The sequence below is a fragment of the Ylistrum balloti genome, unplaced genomic scaffold, assembly GCF_031769215.1.
Source record: "Ylistrum balloti isolate Yb309-2 unplaced genomic scaffold, AGI_CSIRO_Ybal_v1 Utg369646, whole genome shotgun sequence".
Lineage (NCBI taxonomy): Eukaryota > Metazoa > Mollusca > Bivalvia > Pectinida > Pectinidae > Ylistrum > Ylistrum balloti.
In genome coordinates, this window is record NW_026781904.1 from 1,789,402 (window position 1) to 1,811,147 (window position 21,746).

At 34.0% G+C, this 21,746-nt stretch overlaps 1 protein-coding gene across 1 annotated transcript in view; it reads left to right on the plus strand.

The window, feature by feature from the left end:
• Positions 1 to 387: 387 nt before the first annotated feature.
• LOC132555273 (neprilysin-like) overlaps positions 388 to 21,746 on the plus strand; it is a 32,052-nt gene continuing 10,693 nt past the window's right edge. The window contains exons 1-10 of the mRNA XM_060219630.1: positions 388 to 416; positions 13,989 to 14,125; positions 16,461 to 16,496; positions 17,323 to 17,484; positions 18,388 to 18,471; positions 18,820 to 19,034; positions 20,132 to 20,311; positions 20,778 to 20,873; positions 21,164 to 21,309; positions 21,611 to 21,704. Coding sequence (XP_060075613.1) covers positions 388 to 416; positions 13,989 to 14,125; positions 16,461 to 16,496; positions 17,323 to 17,484; positions 18,388 to 18,471; positions 18,820 to 19,034; positions 20,132 to 20,311; positions 20,778 to 20,873; positions 21,164 to 21,309; positions 21,611 to 21,704 — 1,179 coding nt within the window. The remainder of the gene's footprint in view (positions 417 to 13,988; positions 14,126 to 16,460; positions 16,497 to 17,322; positions 17,485 to 18,387; positions 18,472 to 18,819; positions 19,035 to 20,131; positions 20,312 to 20,777; positions 20,874 to 21,163; positions 21,310 to 21,610; positions 21,705 to 21,746) is intronic.

Genomic DNA, 21,746 nt, shown 5'->3' on the forward strand with positions numbered 1-21,746 from the left:
CTAAGCCTACTTCAACAGAGGTAAACTATTGAGTAACTAAAAGTCATTTAGTATCGTTACTCCAGGAACTCCTTAATCACTAGTCTCTATCAACGAAGTCACTGTTATCCTTCCATCGCAGTGACTACAGCGGTTGCGGAGGGGGAGGTTACACACTTACGAGAGATACTGGAGGGGCCATAACGTAAATGTATTACCAGGAGAGTTGGAGTAGGAAACCACAAGTTTCCGCGTTTCTCGTTGGATACGGCGAAAATTCGTGGGATAAATAACCTTATATATATCAGATTGTGTTTACAGTGCATTTATATGTTTACTTTTCACGTTTGAATTGTTATATTTCCACACGATAGATCCTAGTATATAACAGCTCTCGTCATCATCAATATGCCGCCGGAAGATTGTGAAAACAAAAGGTAGGTGTTGTTTATTTTTTTATTTGCACCCTTTAATGCGAAGTTTATCGTGATTTCAGTAAAACGTATACGATATCACCTATAGACTTGCTTACTGTATACTAAAATATTTATTGTTAAGTAGCAATGTACGGATGTATACATCACACAGGATAAAATGTTACTAAAGTTTTACAAATATCAATAAATAAATAAACAATTGCATTTGATGCTAGAATTTGTAAATGACAATTTATATATGTATATACGATCTGAGACTTTTCCATTGAATATTACATACAACGTACCACGACCCAAACACTACTCGGATAGAAAACTATTTCGTCAAGATACATAGTATAATCATGATTATTTTAACATCTATGTTGTTTGTTGAAGCTGTAGTATTTACATGAAAACATTGAAACAACAACATGCTTCCATTGACCTGAGACAATAGTTAAAATCATTTTTTTCATTCATGAAGTTAGCAGCACATTAAATACCATACCGCACATTGAATACTTAAACTGCACATTTTGATGTACCTAACCCACAATGAAAATGCTGAATTATGACACGAAATAGCCAGACTGAATATTGAAGTACCACACGGCACATTGTATATTTTTGAAGCTGTACTATCTTTAGATTTGTTTTTCGTGATTTATTTTTAATTATTTCTAATTATTTTACAAAAAAAAGTGAATATTCTTTTAAGAATACGTTTGCACGTTTATCAACCAATGCCTATATCGAGTCTATTATCAGTCACATAGTATATTATAATAAAACGTTTGCAGAAAGTCGCATACCTTGGCAATTCAGACGTAACGCGGCGAAAGGTTGACGTTATGGGGCCGTTCTAAGATAGCGTGGAAGCTAGACAAACGTTTTAGCTGTTACAGATGCGATCTACTTAGAGATGTGATGTAGACACGCCGGAAGGAGGGGGATCTGATAAGGATACCGCTCTTTGACAGGCTAAATAAAACGGTAGTTAGCAGAGATAATCTTTTCACCACGTTCAGTATTGTACCATTAAATTGTAGCATCCTTGAAACCGTTCATATACAAACTCTATACATACTCCATTCATACTCTATACATACTCCATTCATACTGTATACATACTCCATTCATACTCTATACAGTACTCTATACATACTCTATACATACTCCATTCATACTCTATACAGTACTCTATACATACTCCATTCATACTCTATACATACTCCATTCATACTGTATACATACTCCATTCATACTCCATTCATACTCTATACATACTCCATTCATACTCTATACATACTCCATTCATACTGTATACATACTCCATTCATACTGTATACATACTCCATTCATACTCTATACATACTCCATTCATACTCTATACACACTCCATTCATACTGTATACATACTCCATTCATACTGTATACATACTCCATTCATACTCTATACATACTCCATTCATATTCTATACACACTCCATTCATACTGTATACATACTCCATTCATACTGTATACATACTCCATTCATACTCTATACAGTACTCTATACATACTCTATACATACTCCATTCATACTCTATACAGTACTCTATACATACTCCATTCATACTCTATACATACTCCATTCATACTCCATTCATACTCCATTCATACTCCATTCATACTGTATACATACTCCATTCATACTGTATACATACTCCATTCATACTCTATACATACTCCATTCATACTCTATACACACTCCATTCATACTGTATACATACTCCATTCATACTGTATACATACTCCATTCATACTCTATACATACTCCATTCATACTCTATACATACTCCATTCATACTGTATACATACTCCATTCATACTCCATTCATACTCCTCATACTCATACTACCATTCATACTGTATACATACTCCATTCATACTCTATACAGTACTCTATACATACTCCATTCATACTGTATACATACTCCATTCATACTCTACACATACTCCATTCATACTCTATACACACTCCATTCATACTGTATACATACTCCATTCATACTCTATACATACTCCATTCATACTGTATACATACTCCATTCATACTCCATTCATACTCTATACATACTCCATTCATACTCTATACATACTCGATTCATACTGTATACATACTCCATTCATACTCTATACAGTACTCTATACATACTCCATTCATACTCTATACATACTCCATTCATACTCTATACATACTACATACTGTATACATACTCCATTCATACTCTATACATTACACTATACATACTCTATACATCCTCCATTCATACTCTATACAGTACTCTATACATACTCCATTTATACTCTATACATACTCCATTCATACTCCATTCATACTCCATTCATACTGTATACATACTCCATTCATACTGTATACATACTCCATTCATACTCTATACATACTCCATTCATACTCTATACACACTCCATTCATACTGTATACATACTCCATTCATACTGTATACATACTCCATTCATACTCTATACATACTCCATTCATACTCTATACATACTCCATTCATACTGTATACATACTCCATTCATACTCCATTCATACTCTATACATACTCCATTCATACTCTATACATACTCGATTCATACTGTATACATACTCCATTCATACTCTATACAGTACTCTATACATACTCCATTCATACTCTATACATACTCCATTCATACTCTATACATACTCCATTCATACTGTATACATACTCCATTCACACTCTATACAGTACTCTATACATACTCCATTCATACTCTCTACAGTACTCTATACATACTCCATTCATACTCTATACATACTCCATTCATACTCTATACATACTCCATTCATACTCTATACAGTACTCCATTCATACTCTATACATACTTCATTCATACTCTATACAGTACTCTATACAGTACTCCATTCATACTCTATACAGTACTCCATTCATACTCTATACATACTTCATTCATACTCTATACAGTACTCTATACATACTCCATTCATACTCTATACAGTACTATATACATACTCTATACATACGCCATACATATTCTTTACAATGTTCTATACATACTCTAAACATACTCTATACGGTACTATATACAAATTCTATACGATACTCAGTACATATTCTATACGATACTCCGTACAAATTCTATACGATACTCCGTACATATTCTATACGATACTCCGTACAAATTCTATACGATACTCCGTACAAATTCTATACGATACTCCGTACAAATTCTATACGATACTCCGTACATATTCTATACGATACTCCGTACAAATTCTATACGATACTCCGTACATATTCTATATATACTCCGTACAAATTCTATACGATACTCCGTACATATTCTATACGATACTCCGTACATATTCTATACGATACTCCGTACAAATTCTATACGATACTCCGTACATATTCTATACGATACTCCGTACAAATTCTATACGATACTCCGTACATATTCTATACGATACTCCGTACATATTCTATACGATACTCCGTACATATTCTATACGATACTCCGTACATATTCTATACGATACTCCGTACATATTCTATATATACTCAGTTGTTGGACGTTTCCATATTTCTAACCTAAGTAAATCATGAAAGTTTCTGAACTTTCTAGCTGACCTGTTCGACGAGTTTTTGAGTTGATGTAAGTCACCTGGCGCCGACGTTTACCTTGTCGTTTTTAAATGGTGAAATAGCGATAAACTGGAATTCGTCGGACCATTTCGGCGAGTTTACCTTTTACTCATTTCATCTCAGCATTGTACTTCATGTTACAGTATTTCATCACGTGTAGATACGGTAGAAGACAATGTGGTTAGAGATATCTATAGAGGTTAGATTTCGTAACTTTATCACCAGTTAAGATGACCCCGTATAGAAATAAAAGAAAACATTCACACTAGGAATTAACACTTCTCCGGATTGTATTTCGTAGTGTTGAAAAAAGTCGTGTAAGGCAAGACTGTGTAATTCAGTAGAAGTATTTACAGAAATCTTATCATCGATCAGTGAGAACATCCCTTGATTTTTATCCATGAATTGACCGCGGGGTTACCGCATCCTTGATACTCAAGCGGTTGCGATCACCTTCGGTCTCTGTACCCCTGGAACATATCATGACAAAAATGAAGGCACAAGCGAAGTAATTTGATTGGTTCAAGGAGAAAAAATCCAACAACAGGTTGATGCGCCCCTTTTGAAGATAACAAAGGAGCAACACCAAACATCAAAGCCACTACAATATACCGTTATGCTACCTCGAGATTCGTTTGCTGTGCATCAAAGGGTCAATCTAATCTTGACCACAAGGTGTCGCACATTGGCGAGTTAACCCCTGGGGTGCCAAGGTGGGTTTCCGTTCCTTTGTGAAATAAAGATGTAGAGTCCTTAAACGCCGTCGAATGGAATAGAGACAATAAAATATTTAAATAGTAAACAAGTCTTTAGACCTGTATTTCTAATGCTTTATACTACATTTCAATCAAAGAATAATTAATGATCCTTAGCGCATGAGTGGAAGTTTTTATATTTCAGTACTGAGCTGTTTTCCCGCTTATTAAATCATAGCATTGATTAAAGTCGCTTAATATGAAAAACATTTTGTAAAAAGCAATATGCAATAAATTTGTATTTTCTAAAAATCATTTTTGTTCTTCCTTGGAAATATATTTTCATTATCACACAATGCTGTCATATCTGTGTTTCCAGTAATTTTATTGCAATATTCTTTTAAAATATAAACAAAGTCGGGATATTTTTGGCTTCGTAAAATGGGAAATCTCTGCTACTGATAAAGATTCACTCATACAAATTACACTATTATCACTAAGGATGATGTTCAGGTTTTTGATGCATACTATATCTCGCGAGGCAAGACAGATAACATATAAATTTTAAATAGTGTAACTTTCTTCAAAGTTTTTATATGATTAAAACCTGTTTTCGTGTATCGAGATTTAAATTTTACACGACCGTTATAGTGAATAAGCACTTAAACTTGTGGGGAACTTCGAAAATGGTTTCCAGGCGTGGAATAATTTTCTTTCCAATCACATATATTTCTTAAATTTTCATTCAGATTATCGCCTCACTAGATTCTTCGAAATCTCTATTTCATTATCAAACCTCATAGATTTAATTAATTTTGAGTAGCTGAGGGTAAATGAAGAATATACTAACTCACAGTAACTGAGGGCAATGTTGTACGAATATGACAGCAAGAGTATTTGGGAAGTGCCTTTTCCTATGATTAACATCGTTACCAAACTAATTCTGACGTTGTATTTTTTGTGACCTACTTTGTAAAAAAAACTGTCTCTATGTTGTAGCACATAGATTACACCCACTGTGATTGTTTTCTTTAACATAACATGACTTCACTAGCGAGGTAGAACATCTATACACACATAATTTCTTTTGAAAATGTGGCTATCTTAACCTGTTTTTGTGATCACATAGGTCTCGTGCAGTTTAGTGAAGGTAGGAATAGAGCTACATCGAGTACTGTAGGTACACAACATTAGGAAATGTTGCTGCGTCCGACTGAACAACTTAAGTACTAAGGAAAGTCTTCTGGTATATCCATTATATTCACCGGCTGTCTATCAAAATGACAGCATCTAATGCACCGAAAATGGATATCTGATACATGAATTAGCCATCTGTAGTTTACTCCGTGTGCTTTTTTTTTTTCGATAAACGATGAACTATATTAGATTATAATAAATAACATATAGACATGAACAGAATGATTCTGAAGACACCTGTAATTGATAACACATCGCTTCAATCCTGCTTTGGACAATATGACAATTTCTTTATCTGATAAAAAAAAACATGTACTTGAATTTTCGTTATACTGTAAGGATGTAAATTTTATCTCAAAATTGTGTCTCATTTCAGATATTATTCAGTTTTTGTAACGAGATACTAGGGAGTCATGATTCGAAGCTACTATCGTACGTTTGTTCATCAAATACAATACGGACCCGCTTTGTTTGTTTTGGACGCATTCTACAATGTAACATGTCATTCTCTTCATATATATTGTATTAGCCGAAGATCTTGTCAGGAATATTAAGGAAACTACGTTGAGACTAGTTCTAGCCATGGTGCACAATCGCTATTTTAAAACGGCCATTATTTTATCGAGCTAAGTCGGAAGAACAATTGAACTGCCCTGCCTTGGGCAACAATTCGAAGTGGGTCGTGTAATGATTTCTATCCAGGCATCCTCAATACTTCAGCGGTTACATTCACTTTCGCTCTCTGCGCCGCTGGAACATATCATGGAAAAATTGAAGGCACAAGCGAAGTAATTTGATTGGTTCCAGGAGAAAAAACTGACCAATCACAGGATGCTACACTATTTCGAGAAGGTAGTGATCGTAACCCCTGAAGTATCGAGGATGCTACCCAGAATGGTTTGTTTTTCAGGGTGCTGAGATCTGAGTATAAAAAAAGTCTAAATTGATTATCGCATACGTTACCTGAAAAGTATCGAGTGAATGAGAACTTGCCTACAATATCATGACTTCAGTGACTAATTTTGAAAAAAATATAGACGATGACTAAAAAAATGGTATTTGCTTCCATAACGAGATTAATCGTTCTTAGTCTTACAGGAGGACAAAATCTGTTAATCTCCATACTCAATACAGTTCTTAGTCTGTTTTTATTTACAGGAGGATAAAATCTTTAAATCTCCCTTCTCCATACAGTTCTTAGTCTGTTACGGAATGTCTAAATCGGTGAATCTCCGTACAGTTACCCTTTAGTCACCTCTAGTGTTTTGATACTACTGTAATGTATAGAAACAAACTAATGATATGTCCTATACTTACTAAAAATTTAATGTAAAGCCTGCCGCACTAGTGACCCTGCACTGTACCGTAGAACAAAGGCAGCGCCTCGACCTAAACGATGGTAGTAGTGGTGTTACTACACCCCGTACAACTTTTGATAGGGGAATTCTTTTTTCTCCATTCCTTTTTGCTATTTCTTCTGAAGGCTTTATTCCCTTGATATCGTAATAACTACATCCATTGTCTTTGTGTATCACCTACTGACTGGATCCATCGGACCGGGGAGTACCTGTAATACAAAGGTTAGAAAGGAGTGTATTCACTACAGAATGATAAAATCTCTTTTTGTTACTCTCATTATTTATTTTACAGTCTTATGATAAAGGTATAATTTTATCAGAAGAAATCCCCAGTTTCTGTTTACTGGATTTATAGCAAATTTAATAGCCACGATCATTCTGTATGTGATGTCTCCTTGTAATAGCTGGTGGCTACCTCACAGAACAACATACGGGAGGCCTGTTGTAACAAAGTGATGTGAATAATTTCTTTCTTATATTTTACCCCTGTTTTTAGCGATATTGAGTTTGGATTAGGATACACCTATCTTTGGCATTTTTTCTGGTTTAGCATTACATTGTATCAGATTCCACATACTATCCTCCGACCAAAGTAGCCGTTTCTTTGAAAAGAACCATCGAGCTTTATCCCCAATGAATCTAGCACAACATGCACGGCTAATTACACGCCTCATTACCATAAACACTATACTCCACATCCTTCAATAAAATTTGACCTAATTACTAAGTCTATAGGTCGGAAGACCAAGTTCCGTTTATAGTACAATAAATTGGCTACATTTCCAAAGAGTAAGTTACAGGCATCGAACCCTATTCTATAGTTAGATTCTGCACTACAGGCCTATTAGTTCCATTACGATCGCGCTCTGCTTTCTTAGTAGTTTGACAATTTCATGACTTTATGATATAAATTAAGATAAACTTAATGTACACAAATTTGAAGTTAGTAACAAAAATGAAAGCATTATCTATAGTCTATAGAACATGGAATGTGGATAGTTTGATGTTTCGGTAGAAATTCGTCGTGCGTTGGGTTCCACATGGTTGGACAGGTAACTCTTTCTTGTCCGATCAGAGAAACGAACCAGAATCGTCAACCTGAAAGTCGAAAATAGTATAAAAACACACCCTTAAACACTCCTCAACACACACACACACACACACACACACACACTCACACACACACACACACACACACACACACACACACACACACACACACACACACACACACACACACACACACACACACCCATACACACATACACAAACCCCTAAACAAACAACAACAAAACAAAAGAACAAAAATACAACGAGCAAAAAAAAAAATGGTATTCCTTAGATATAACGGTTTATGCCAAGAGTACATTCCCGCTTTTTAGCTATAAACCGAAAACATAATTAGAATAAGTCTTGGTAATTTAATCAAAGACTGCACTATTTTTATTGTTGTAGTGGACTCTTTTCATTGCTAATTGCTAACACGCCCTACAGGTACAGTCTTGTAATTGGAAAATGTATTCTAGCCAGTACGTCGTTTGGATAATGTAAAGTTTACCATGTTCTGACTCACTGTTACCAACTTTACATAGTCACCGATCTGATACTGAATGAAATGTCGCGCTCGATTAGTTCGTCGTTAAGAAAATATTGGTGAGAGAACAACTTTTAAGCCCTGATTTAGAGGAAAACATAATCTAAGACAGGTGGCTGTTAAATTCAGTATTTTGGAAGAACATTTTCTTCAGATTGGTAATGTCAGTAGAAAAGAAGCTCGCATAACACAACCAGTAGAAAATTAGAGTGTGACGTTTCGATGACTACAGTGTCGTTTTCATCAGACAAATGACTTTTCTGCTGTTAAATAATGACCCGTAGTTTCCCTATTGTGTAGTTTCATCATCTTGCATTCATTTCACGGTCTAATTGACGTCTACCATCACAACGAATCCTTTGTTCCCTGGTGATAGTAGGTACTTCAGATTCGGGCAGACGATGGCGCTCGGGTTACGTACGTCTCCATTCACATTATTGTCATTCTCTACCACTGCTGTCCTATTACATACCCATTTTACCAATCGTTTTTACCCTTGATCTTTGTGTGGTATGCGCAAAACTGCTAGCCTAATTCATATCACACTGTCAGACCGATTCTACACCGGTCTACAGCCACGACCGCTACTACTATCTCTTTTCCAACTTGCTTGTAACCATTGCTTGGTAACCATTGCTTGGTAACCATTTCTGTAACTAGGATTTTTTAGTTTTTGGTATTAATGGTTTTCAATTTTACATTGAAATTATATTCTCTTTGGAAGAGGTACACGATGCAAAAAATAATACATTATACTATGTATATTTTCGGATTGAAACCTTTATTACACCACGAGTACACTGTATTGAGTATAAAATATGATATTCATTTTTTACTACACAACGAGTACACTCTATTGAGTATATGCTATGATGATTAATTTTAACTATAGTACGAGTACATTACATTGAGTATATTATTTACTTTCTAACTTTAAGTACATATTGACGTAAACATAACGAGCACGCGCATGTAATGGTAAACACATGACTACAGATGAAGTGTCTTGAAGTACATCAACAAGCTCTGCCAGGGCGACCAGGAGTAAAAAAAATAGACCAGTGATACCTAATGGATGAGCATGTTACCATGTGCTCCCGTATTTATGTTATGTTACAAAGCACGTGTCTGTCACAGCACACGTGCACCGACACGGAGATATTGTGATGGTACGTCCTCACGCCATGGAGTACCCAATTATCAAGACAAGTGGCACCTGTAACAGAGACATCGAGTCCTAACAATCAGGACAAGTGGCACCTGTAACAGAGACATCGAGTCCTAACAATCAGGACAAGTGGCACCTGTAACAGAGACATCGAGTCCTAACAATCAGGACAAGTGGCACCTGTAACAGAGACAATCAGGACAAGTGGCACCCTAATAATCAGGACAAGTGGCACCTGTAACAGAGACATCGAGTCCTAACAATCAGGACAAGTGGCACCTGTAACAGAGACATCGAGTCCTAACAATCAGGACAAGTGGCACCTGTACCAGTGACGTCAGTCCCAATAATAAGGACATGTGGCACATGTAACACTATTATCAAGTCCCAATCATACGGACAACTGGCACCTAGATAAGGCTGAATAGACCCTGATGACAATGGCATCAACCAAGACTGAATTGGGCTGAAAAATGACCTCTTTGATAAATTAAATAATAATACGTTCTAAGATAGAGACACAAGCTGAGTATCTATAAATTTATTAAATATTAAAGCTGTATATGTCCCGTTAATAATAATTTAAAAAAAAAAACAGATAAAAAAATTAAATAAAAAAGAAAAGAAAAAAGAAAAAAAAAACCAAAAAAAACTATTGATCCGCTCGGTTATTTCTAGATACAGTAAGCATGTTAATATCATGATATGACAGGTAAAAAAATCCCAAAATATATAGAACCAACCTGGATTCATCCTCAAACCGTTGTTTTATTAATCTTACATTTAAGTATCTACTGCTAAGGAAGCTGAATATTTATAAAGTGGAACGGTTTCCGAAGTATAAAGTGGCGCAACTGATCACGTGACAAGACAGTTGATAAAATGGTACACTTGATAAAGTGGTACAATCAATAAAGTTGTACAATTGATAAAGTTGTACAATTGATAAAGTTATTCAGTTGATAAAGTTGCATAGTTGATAAAGTTGTTCACTTTTTAAAAAGTTGTACAGATGATATAGTAGTACACATGGCTAAGTGGTACACTTGATAATGTTTGGCTGAGTATGAAGTGGTAAAGTTGATAAAGTTCTAAAGTTGGTTAAGTGGTACACTTGATACAATTGATGACATGGTACAACTCACTCAATTCTAAAGTTGATAAGGTTGTACAGTAGGTATAGTAGTACACACGACAGAGTGGAATACTTAATAAAATTGGACAATCGATAAAATGGTAACGTTGATAACGTTGTAAAGTTGATAAAGTTGTACAGTTGATAAAGTTGTACACATGATCCCTTTGATAAAATAGAACAGTTGCTTCTATATATATTTTTGTCATTAAGATATATTTTTATAAATAATGTCTTTGATCGGTGGTAGCTTTCACTCTCCTAGTACAACGGTACCACTAGTGTTGCCGGCAACATCTGATCGGAACGTCTGGGTTTCTGAAAGAGAGATGCTGTAACTCTGAAATAAGTGGGGATTTTTGGCTGATGTGTCTCCTCCGTTCTGGTCATTGTTTGTCATCATTCCCAGTTATGTGTTGTTCATTTCCAAATGTAACCTGCTAAAGACGTATTTATGGTGGTTTTTTTTGTACCTCTGATTGATTATTTCAGTTAATATATATCATAGTTTTGTCAAGTATTATAGATATTAGTAGCAATTGTCAGTAATAACAGTTCTGTTTTGTGTTATTCAGAAAAGACTGTTAATATAGAGCGAGTGCGTACAACCATTCGTCTAAATACACAGCGATACATTACTGATGTGTAACATCTCCAGGGAGGCTCCCCACTACACAGTAACTAGCACCTTGCCTAATTTAACGTTATCGTGAATGTCTTCACGCAATCTTAGTCGGAACATCTTGTTCTGGTGTCGGGCCCCTTTGTCATACTGATACACACACTGTGTTAAGTAGAAATGATTAACCGAGTGTTTTTATGGGAGAATAATTCATCTATTTGTAATGTGATCATTCAGTATATTGTGACATTTTATTTCGGGTCTCTGGAATTTGTTTGATGTTTGTAGACAACGAAACGCTTTATAGATTTCAATCCGTTTTTCTAATATCTTACGTTTCCAATATTGTGTTCTTAAACCTTTCTGTAAGTTGATAAAGATAACGGGATTATGATAATCTATTGACTGTGAACTGTAACGATACCATATCCCTAAGGTAGGAGATGGCAGTATGATATTATGCAAGGGGTGTTCTTACAAGAGGATAAGTACGGTAACAGTTCGGGGAGTAATATTACATATCATGGCGTGCAGAGTAACACATGCGTGGAGATGAGCGCCCTAAATAGGAGGATATAGGTTTACAGCTACGTGTAATATGAAAAGATTAGATGAATATCTATTACACCATGTATATCAACGTAAGGGTTTGTTTCGTGATCATGATATGTAAATATATCTGTACCATCAACACATATATATGATAGTAACATATACCACAATATATATATATATAGTTGTTTTATACCTTGTTCTCATTTGAGAACGTGACATTACTTTGACCAAGGTTAACATGACAAGTGTTGTCGATGAAGCAGAAGACGCTTACTCTTCCTGAATACCTGGTCTTACACTCCTTGTACGTTTCCAGGAGTCTCCATGTAAATTTTTCTTTTGTTCATATTTTGAGTTTTATGGAATTCGAGTATGGATTATGATTATGATGACATGGTGGTATTTTCTTGATGTTTTTTGGAACCGTGTTGAGAATTTAATTTGTAACGGACGCTTATAAGAGGTATTCAACTATGTTGATAATGATGGTTAAAAATTCACAACCCCCATCAAAAGGCATACATGTATATTTGTGTGAATGGGTTATTGTGAACAGATGTATTACATTATATCTATATGCTTTATTGAAAAACCTTGAGGAAAACACATTACTTTAAAAAATTGTTTGAAACATTTTTCAGAAAATGTGGGAAGAACGAAAAGATATTTATACTATCTTGACATATCTCAACAAATGTGTTGGCGAATGTCGAGGAAAACAGAAGCCTTATACTCCATTCATGTTTTTATTTTGGTACTTACGATAACGCAGATGGTCAGCCTTCCAAGTTTAATTGCCCATTCTGTAAATATAGAGATCCATTAATCAATGGCACTTACACCCAGACATGAACTTTCAATTAGTTTAGAGTTGCGCAGATTTAATTTCTAAAATACGAAATATCTAAATTAGCTAGATTAAAATAAATACTTTCTTTTTTAAATCGAAGTTCTAAAATATAATGAAATATGATAAAGCCGACGTCTATCAACCAGAAGCTGTAAAATGAACTTAAGTTGACTATTCTTTTTGACACTTCCCGGTAAATTTATATCTATCCTATAGTTGTCTGTCAGAGGTAAATGTTTTGTGTTCGCTTTAATCGTCGTTAGAATCGTACACTTCAGCCGTCTAAATAAATAGATGTGGGCTCTTTCGATCAGAAATGCCCAGATATCATTATCTGACAAATGGACGTTTATTTACTGTTAAGTGGTCACTATCAATCACTTTGCTTGATATCGGTATTCTAAATTCTGCTTACATATTTATTCTGACTAATTTCGCGTCTCGTATGAAATAGAATTCGAAGTTGAAGTTTTAAAATATCAAGGTATATTTAATCATAGTTTTCATTGTTGATCGGAAAGGCAAATGCTATCGCTGGATTTGTCTGTGTATTTAAACAATACCTTTTGTTTAATTCCCTGTTATTGGTTCATATTTATTTGTTTATTGTCGGATCCGGCTGGGAGACATTCATATAAAGAGTTATTCATTTTATTAGATAAATGTTATAAAATTATCCAGATTAGAATAATCTTATCATGTAAATATCCTTTCGAACAGGTCGGAGAGTGGGTGGTGGAGGAGTCGGACTCTACTTGAGAAAGTCTTGCTGGTGTTAGTACTGCTAGCATTACTTGTCTTGGTGGTTCTGGTTATTCTGCTCGCCATGGGAACAGTCTGGAACAAACAACCGGAAGGTAAGATTGGCTTAGTGTTAAACCTGTAACGACTTGTTCATCTTTTAAACTATGACCTTGACGCCTTTTTTTTCTTTTCTTTTTTTTTTTTTTTTTGAAATTCCGTGTCGAGTAAAATTAATTTATTCGATGTTTTTGATGACAAAGAGAAGTTTACACAATTGATTCTATACGTGAAATAAACGTGAATATTGAACAAAAATTGTTTGTAATTTGTCAGTGCTGGATATATAATATATTAACTAGTCCCAACATGTAAATATTACGTAATAGTTTTTAATAACGTAAATCATATAATATGCTTGTAGATGTTGTATAATTGTAACAAAAGAAAAATGCAACATCTATTCATAAATATTTCTGTTTCTGTTCTCAAAGTTACTAAATTTGCTTTACAACAAATCCAACGATTGCACGTTTTCCGCCTGGACAATATATCGTTATTACATCATCAGCAAATTGATATGTTCTTTTATTTTGCTTGCCTTTTCTCAAAAATGTGATATTTTGGAATTATGTCAGACCGTTATAGTGGTCTGAAAGTTTGGCTACAGGTATATATGACATGAAAAACTGTCTGGAAAGAAAGAGAAAAACACTACTAGTAAATACTGAACGACATTTTATTTAGTCATTTCAGTATATAATGGATATAAAACTTTGTTGAAAAAAAACTAGGCTATAGATACTAAGTATAGAGAATACTTGATAGTGTCTTCAGTAATAGTAAATATATTTCACAAGTATGTCTAATATTCAGTATCTTTTACGAGTGAGCAGCACTTGTTTGCTGACTTTCATCAAATTGAAGGTTTAGAATTATATTGAAGGTCGTGTTACCAGTTAACGACCCATTCAGGTTTCTGATTTTGTGTGTGTTTTTACATGGCTTTATGCTTTGTCAATTTTATAAGATGATTTGTGTTCAGTCTTTTCATTGGTGTAACTCTACAAAAATGTTATTTTTCATCAGTGAAAAAAAAACAAAAATGTGTTAATTTTCACATGTGGAAAATGATAATTTTATCAGTAAAATATTTCTCTATATTTCACTGTAAAACATGTATTACGAATCATATATAACAATATTTAATAATACTTACATTGTCTTCAACTACACAGCGATTTTACTAAAAGTATTTGACATATACGGAAAATTCACGAAATATCAACAGATATATGCCCTCAAATAAATATACTTCTACATCTTTGTAGTCGAGACTTGTTCGGTCAGAAAGAGAAATTGGCTATTACTGAAAAAATGTTAGGGGCGTGCCTTGTAACGTTACGTAAAGGGAACCTCTGCCATTTTACGAATAGTACCCTTTGATTCTTTTAGTCCATGACTGTGTGAGGTATAAAAAAACAGGAAGATGTAATCCGCGAGTTTAGATATGCGTGCCTTAATGTTTAAGAATTAAAAAAACGGCAACATCGTTTTCTTTTTCGGATAAATCAAAGAATTTTATACCTTGGATAACAGCAGATACACCAAGAAGAAATAAAGTAGTAAACTTGAGGTTCATATGTTAGAGGAGGCATCTTGGAATTCATTGTCTGGGTATTACGGTATTTGAGACTTTATATGCGATACGGAGAACGATTCCTCACCATCAACTACTCTTGAGTGATTTTCCCGTTGATTAGGAAGGCTGGAAAGAAAATAGAAACACGAGAAATTCGACACGAGAGGAAAGGAAAACTAATTCTGGCTTCTGCATTTGTTTATTTTTGTTGTGAAAGAAGACACATTGTGTTGATGTAGTAGCAATTACTATCTTGTTGAAGAATGTGAAATTTGCTCTAAAACTGTCAAGGTCTAGAAGTCAAGACCACTGTGGAATCCAGATGTTAGAACCCCTAGATTGACTGTCTTTTGATAGGAAATTTTGCTTAAGTGTTTTTGTTGAATAAAACATGTTCATATTTGTGATATCTACAGATGTCCATGGGCCAACCTTCAGAATTCTAAACTTCATGGCAGAGTTACAGATGATTTAATTTGAAGATTGCTAAAACACATATTTCACAAATACTTAATAAGTCAAACCTGATATGCTGAAAGTATTTCTTAACTGTTTTTTTTATATATATACAATTCAATATGTAAAACAGTTTTAATTATAAGCTGATAACGTATTATTGGAATTCAGTTATAATATGCACAGATTAACCAGGGTTTATGTTATTCTGTAGACTTTCTGTTTATAATTTTACTTGTTATAAGTACAATTATTGATTTCTTTATGCAACTATTGACCGTTTGGAACATAGAGCAGCGAAACATTGTGGAATTGTTTAAAGCTTTTTCAAATATCTATAAATTTGTTTTCAGATGATCTTTGCACGGCTCCTGGTTGCGTCCAAGCAGGTAAGTTAGTGTATATCATTGTCACCATCCCTTAACTCTGATAATGGTATTTACACACAGTACAACTTGTATATATATCATCTGCATGACTACAGAATAGCAATTTTAACCAAAGGCAATAAAACTAGTTCAAAGAAGGAACAAAGTAAAATTTATAAGGATTCCATTGCAACAGTATAATACACAATCCAGAAAGGAAAACGTTTTCTGTTCTATCGACAACATTCCGTCATCTAGCATGTAAAACTAGGTCAATTCATGTCATGTAACGTTCTCAAAGTGAGATCCGCGTTACACGGAGACAACGGATCAAACTAACAGCGGGAACGACAGATTCACTTATCCGCCTCTCAACTCAAATCGACTCAACTCAACTCAGCTAACGGCACTACCAAGAGTTATAAATTAAGATGTAACCATTGTTTCAGCAAGGTACAAATGTCTTTATATGCTGGATGTTATATCAAATATAAAGCACTAAATAATGTATTGGTATATAGTCACTTGTCTTCATTAAATCTTTAAATTGATATTGCCATTTCCTTTCCGATTTTGTAAAGCTGTATCTCATATGTAAGATTGATTTAAAATAGAATTTAGGATTGATACCGAACGTTGCATGAATGCATTAGTGTTTCTCGTACTTTACGTACTCGCACACTGTAGGATTTCACGTTTTCGTGTAAAAATATTTTCATGTAAAATATTTCGGTAGTTTTGCAGTATTTTTGACACTTGAAAACACATAGATATACACACATATAATTAATAGACAGACAATATGCGTTTGTTTTTAAATAATACGATATGATGTCTCTCGTAACAGCTGCATCAGTTTATAATGGTATCGACTTCAGTGTAGATCCATGTGACAACTTCTACAACTTCGCCTGTGGTAATTGGAGGAAAACACATGTGATCCCCGAACACCGGGCATATCTAGCAAGGTTCAGTGTTCTCAGGGAGGAAGTCCACGTCACACTAAAATGTAAGTTTTTTGTCATTTTATTGTCATGATGAAATCTGATTTTTTTAAAATCCAAAATAATTGTTCTTGTTATTTCAAGGTTTTTTCCACTCATATATTAGTATTAAGGACATATTTAGATTTAAGATGCTCAGTATCATTAACACGTTACTGGCACATCTATTATATCCGAATGTTGTAACAGTTTATGTCATGTCGTGGGCCTAAATGTTAGTATCAATGTCAATGTTTAGTCATCCTCAAATTAAAAAAAAACAAAACAAGGGTGTCAGTGAAACTGCTGAATGCTCGCCGAAAACGGCGTCATTGGCACAAAATTTAATAAAAGGGCAATAATTCTGTAATTAAGAAGTTGCAGGCCCTGAATTCGGTATGCTACACCTTCTCTTGATGTAACCAATGTATACACTAAGTTTCAATAATTCCTAAATCATGCAAAAGAGGAATGTGGTTCTTGTTCACTACACTGCTCCTTATCGAGATCTATCTTCCTATGAAATTTCATATTGATACCTCTTATAGTTTTTGCTATATGCTCCGGATAAAATATTGACAAACGGAAGGACGAACGTCCGAACGTCCGAACAAAAAATCCCAAGAAAAACAAAAAAATTTGGTTAGCGTTATTTGTGCACATAGTCATATATTGCTATATTTCACTTCCATTCCGAAAAGTTTTCGTTTTACTAGGATTATATGATGGAATATTAATTGCTGAACCAGTAGTTGCGAAATAACGAATTAATAAGTTATCTGCTATTAATGTCTAATTAAACATGCGATGATAATGGGCGTTTTTATATGACAAAATTTAAGTTGTGGACGAATGTTTCATTTAATTGCCATTCTACATTATATAATATAATTAAACGTCTTTCACTAAATACTTTCATTTTTACGCAGATTTGCTCGAAGAAGAATCCAAACCTGACGAACCAATGGCAGTACAATATGCTAAAAGAATGTACAAGTCTTGCATCAACATGAGTATGCTGTTTATTTACTGACTTTCATTTTGTCTAAACTCTGCTATACTTTGCGTCTCTGATGGGCAGTTTTCTAATGAGTATATTACGATGAATTAGAATTTACACAGTATGTATCTCTCTAATAATTGTATACGTTTTTAGCATTTAAATACTTTATTTTCACGTCATATGTTTGATTACTGAGTAATCAAATTTTATTTTGTTTGTGATATAAGAATTGACATACATAATACATAATGATCATACGGTAAAATTAATTCTAGTTAGATAATATTTTGACTTTTTTGAAAACTCAGTGAAAAACAGCTCAACAAAATAATGTAATTTACCATTTTTTTCTTTTTAGCAAACATTGAAAGCCGAAACCTGTCGGTTGCTATAGATTTGCTTGACACCTTTGGGGGCTGGCCAGTACTTGGCGATCGACCTGGTGGGAACTGGGATGAGGCATCCTTCGACCTTAGTCTCCTTTTGAGTCAGCTGATGCGTTACTATAACAACCCGATGATAGGATTTTACGTATCAGTTGACTCCAAGAACTCCAGTGGCCGAGTTTTATTTGTAAGGAACGAAAATTGTGTTATTGAAAAAAAAATTAGTAAAATTGTAAAATTATATAATAATCATAATATGAGTTATCGCGATAAGGAACTCTTTCGAAATGAAGGCGATTTTGGACATTAAATTGGGACAACTTTGTGAACGATAAAATGTGCTTGTAAATATAAAACTACCAATCGTTGTTGTTAAGCAATTTTAACTTTTTTCAAATCTTCGCGCTTGTCCGATTTTGACAGGAACAATGCATGATTGGAGATCAGATTTAATAACTATTCAGCAAACAACAACAAGACATATTTAATCAATATTTTCTATTACTTAATGTTGGTGAGGTTTAATTCCATTATGAAAATATATTTAGAAATTGAAATATTTTGTATCATTTTTCGGTACTAGTATATTGATGGTGTTAATCTTTTTTAACTCCAATGGACGAGATACAAGAAAGGGCAATAACCCGTCCGCATAACTCATATTTGAATTCTCATTAATATGTCAAACCAATTAAATAGTTCCAGGTAGCGTATTTGGTTTCCTTAACGCATAATTATTGTTATCTGTTCAAATATGTATTGATAAATCTTGTTTCAATTTTATCCCTATTTTATCGCAAGGGTTTTTTATGTTTGATCTATTGATGCGTATAATATATGTTACAAAGGTTCAGCAATTTCATTTTGATATGGCCGAAATTTAGAATTTCAAAATCCTATAAAAATTATTCTGATATCATGTATATCCTTACTACTCTCATCCTCTGTGCTCAAGTGGTTATGATCACTTTCGCTCTCTGCACCCCTGGAAGATGTTATGGTAAAATTGACGGCACAAGTAATGTTACAGTAGAAAAACCTGACTAATCACATGCTGTTACTCTCCTTTTGATAATTACAATGAAGTGACAACTTCTAAACCATTACAACATACCGTTATGCGACCTCGAGATTCGTTTGATGTATATCAAGAAATCAAACTTGTTTTTTCGTCTTGTTGACACATGGAACCTTGACAGGACATGTTCCAGGAATGCAGGGGGTGAAAGTGATTGTAACCCTTGCGTATCGAGTATGTACTTACTCATTGTGTATAAAACACAGATGGACCAACCTGGATTAAACATGCCGGGGCGTAACTTCTATCTAAAAGGACGTAATGATGAGAAGTTGGTGGCGTACGAAAACCTTATCAAGTCAGTGCTGCACGATTTTGGAGCTGATCCCGCTACTGTCGACGATGACGTTAATGATCAAATAGAATTAGAAATCGCTATTGCAAATGTACGTAACAAAATTATCTAACTTTACTGATCAAATATTATCTAACGTTACTAATAACAAAATGATCTCACTTTACTGATAAAATATTATCTAACGTTATAATAACAAAATGATCTCACTTTACAGATAACAATATGATCTAACTTTACAGACACCAATATTATCTCATTTTACAGATAACAATATGATCTTACCTTACAGACAACAATATTATCTAACCTTACAGATAACAATATTATATTGCTTTACAGATAACAATAGCATCTCTACATATAAGAATATTGTCCAGCTCCGATCTTTACAGAAAACAATATTATCTAACTCAGATCGTTTTAGATAACAATACCGAATCAAAGAAAAGTATTAGCACTTTCTCCGAACTTTTCAAATACAAAACGATTTCACTTCGATCTTTTCAAATCGCATTTCCATCTCACTCCGATCTGTTCGGATGACCTTTTTTCAGTTGACCATACCATCAAGCCTGCGGCGAAATAGCGAGGATTTATACAATAAATACAGAGTTGGTGATCTCGAGACCAATTTTCCTGAACCGACTAAAGTAAGTAAAACTCGGACACAAGTGTGTATACAAAAGTGAATGTCTGATGTTTTCTAATATAAACAGTTCCTTGTCATTTATATTTGTTTACAAAGTGAATTTTATTGATTGCATTCACATCATAAACATGGATTTTTTTCTGTGGTGAATAATAGTCTTACAATTATTTGCTTGGTGACGTTTTATCTTTTTTGTTTTGGTCCACATGTCAAATCTATTCCTCTTGATTTTATGTTAAGGGGGTTGACGTCATAGCGAGATCTTTGAAATAGCCTCTATTTGTGTTACAGTTTAAGTTTGTATGGAAGGAATACATCAATAACGTGTTTGGAATGGAACGAATAAATATGCATATCGAGGACGATGAGCCAATCATTGTTGAAGAACCACGATATTTTCGCAAACTTTTTGCAACTCTTGAAAAGTTCTCGAAAAGGTATGTTCAATCTTATAAAGATACTTATTTTGAAATTTACTTGTTATTTATAAAGAGTGTTATCAGATACTGACAAGAAAGTTATAAGAATAGATACATATTCCCTAGAATATATAGTATAAATTCAAGAATATCTTTGATTACAAATATATATATATATATATATTTGTAATCAAAGATATATATATATTTATATATAAAGGTGAATATCACAATAAGAACTTGAAGATAGTCTACCCATGACAGTTGTTCGCTATAATAAGATATGAGATATTTGAATATTAATGATTTACCTTTTCAGGACAATTGCTAACTATGTTATATGGAGTATTATGCAAAATAGGATTGCGAACCTTCCGTCCAGATATGAGAATATGATGACTGAATACAACAAGGTAGGTAAGATAACTTATACTGTAAAGGAATTGCTTTTTAAA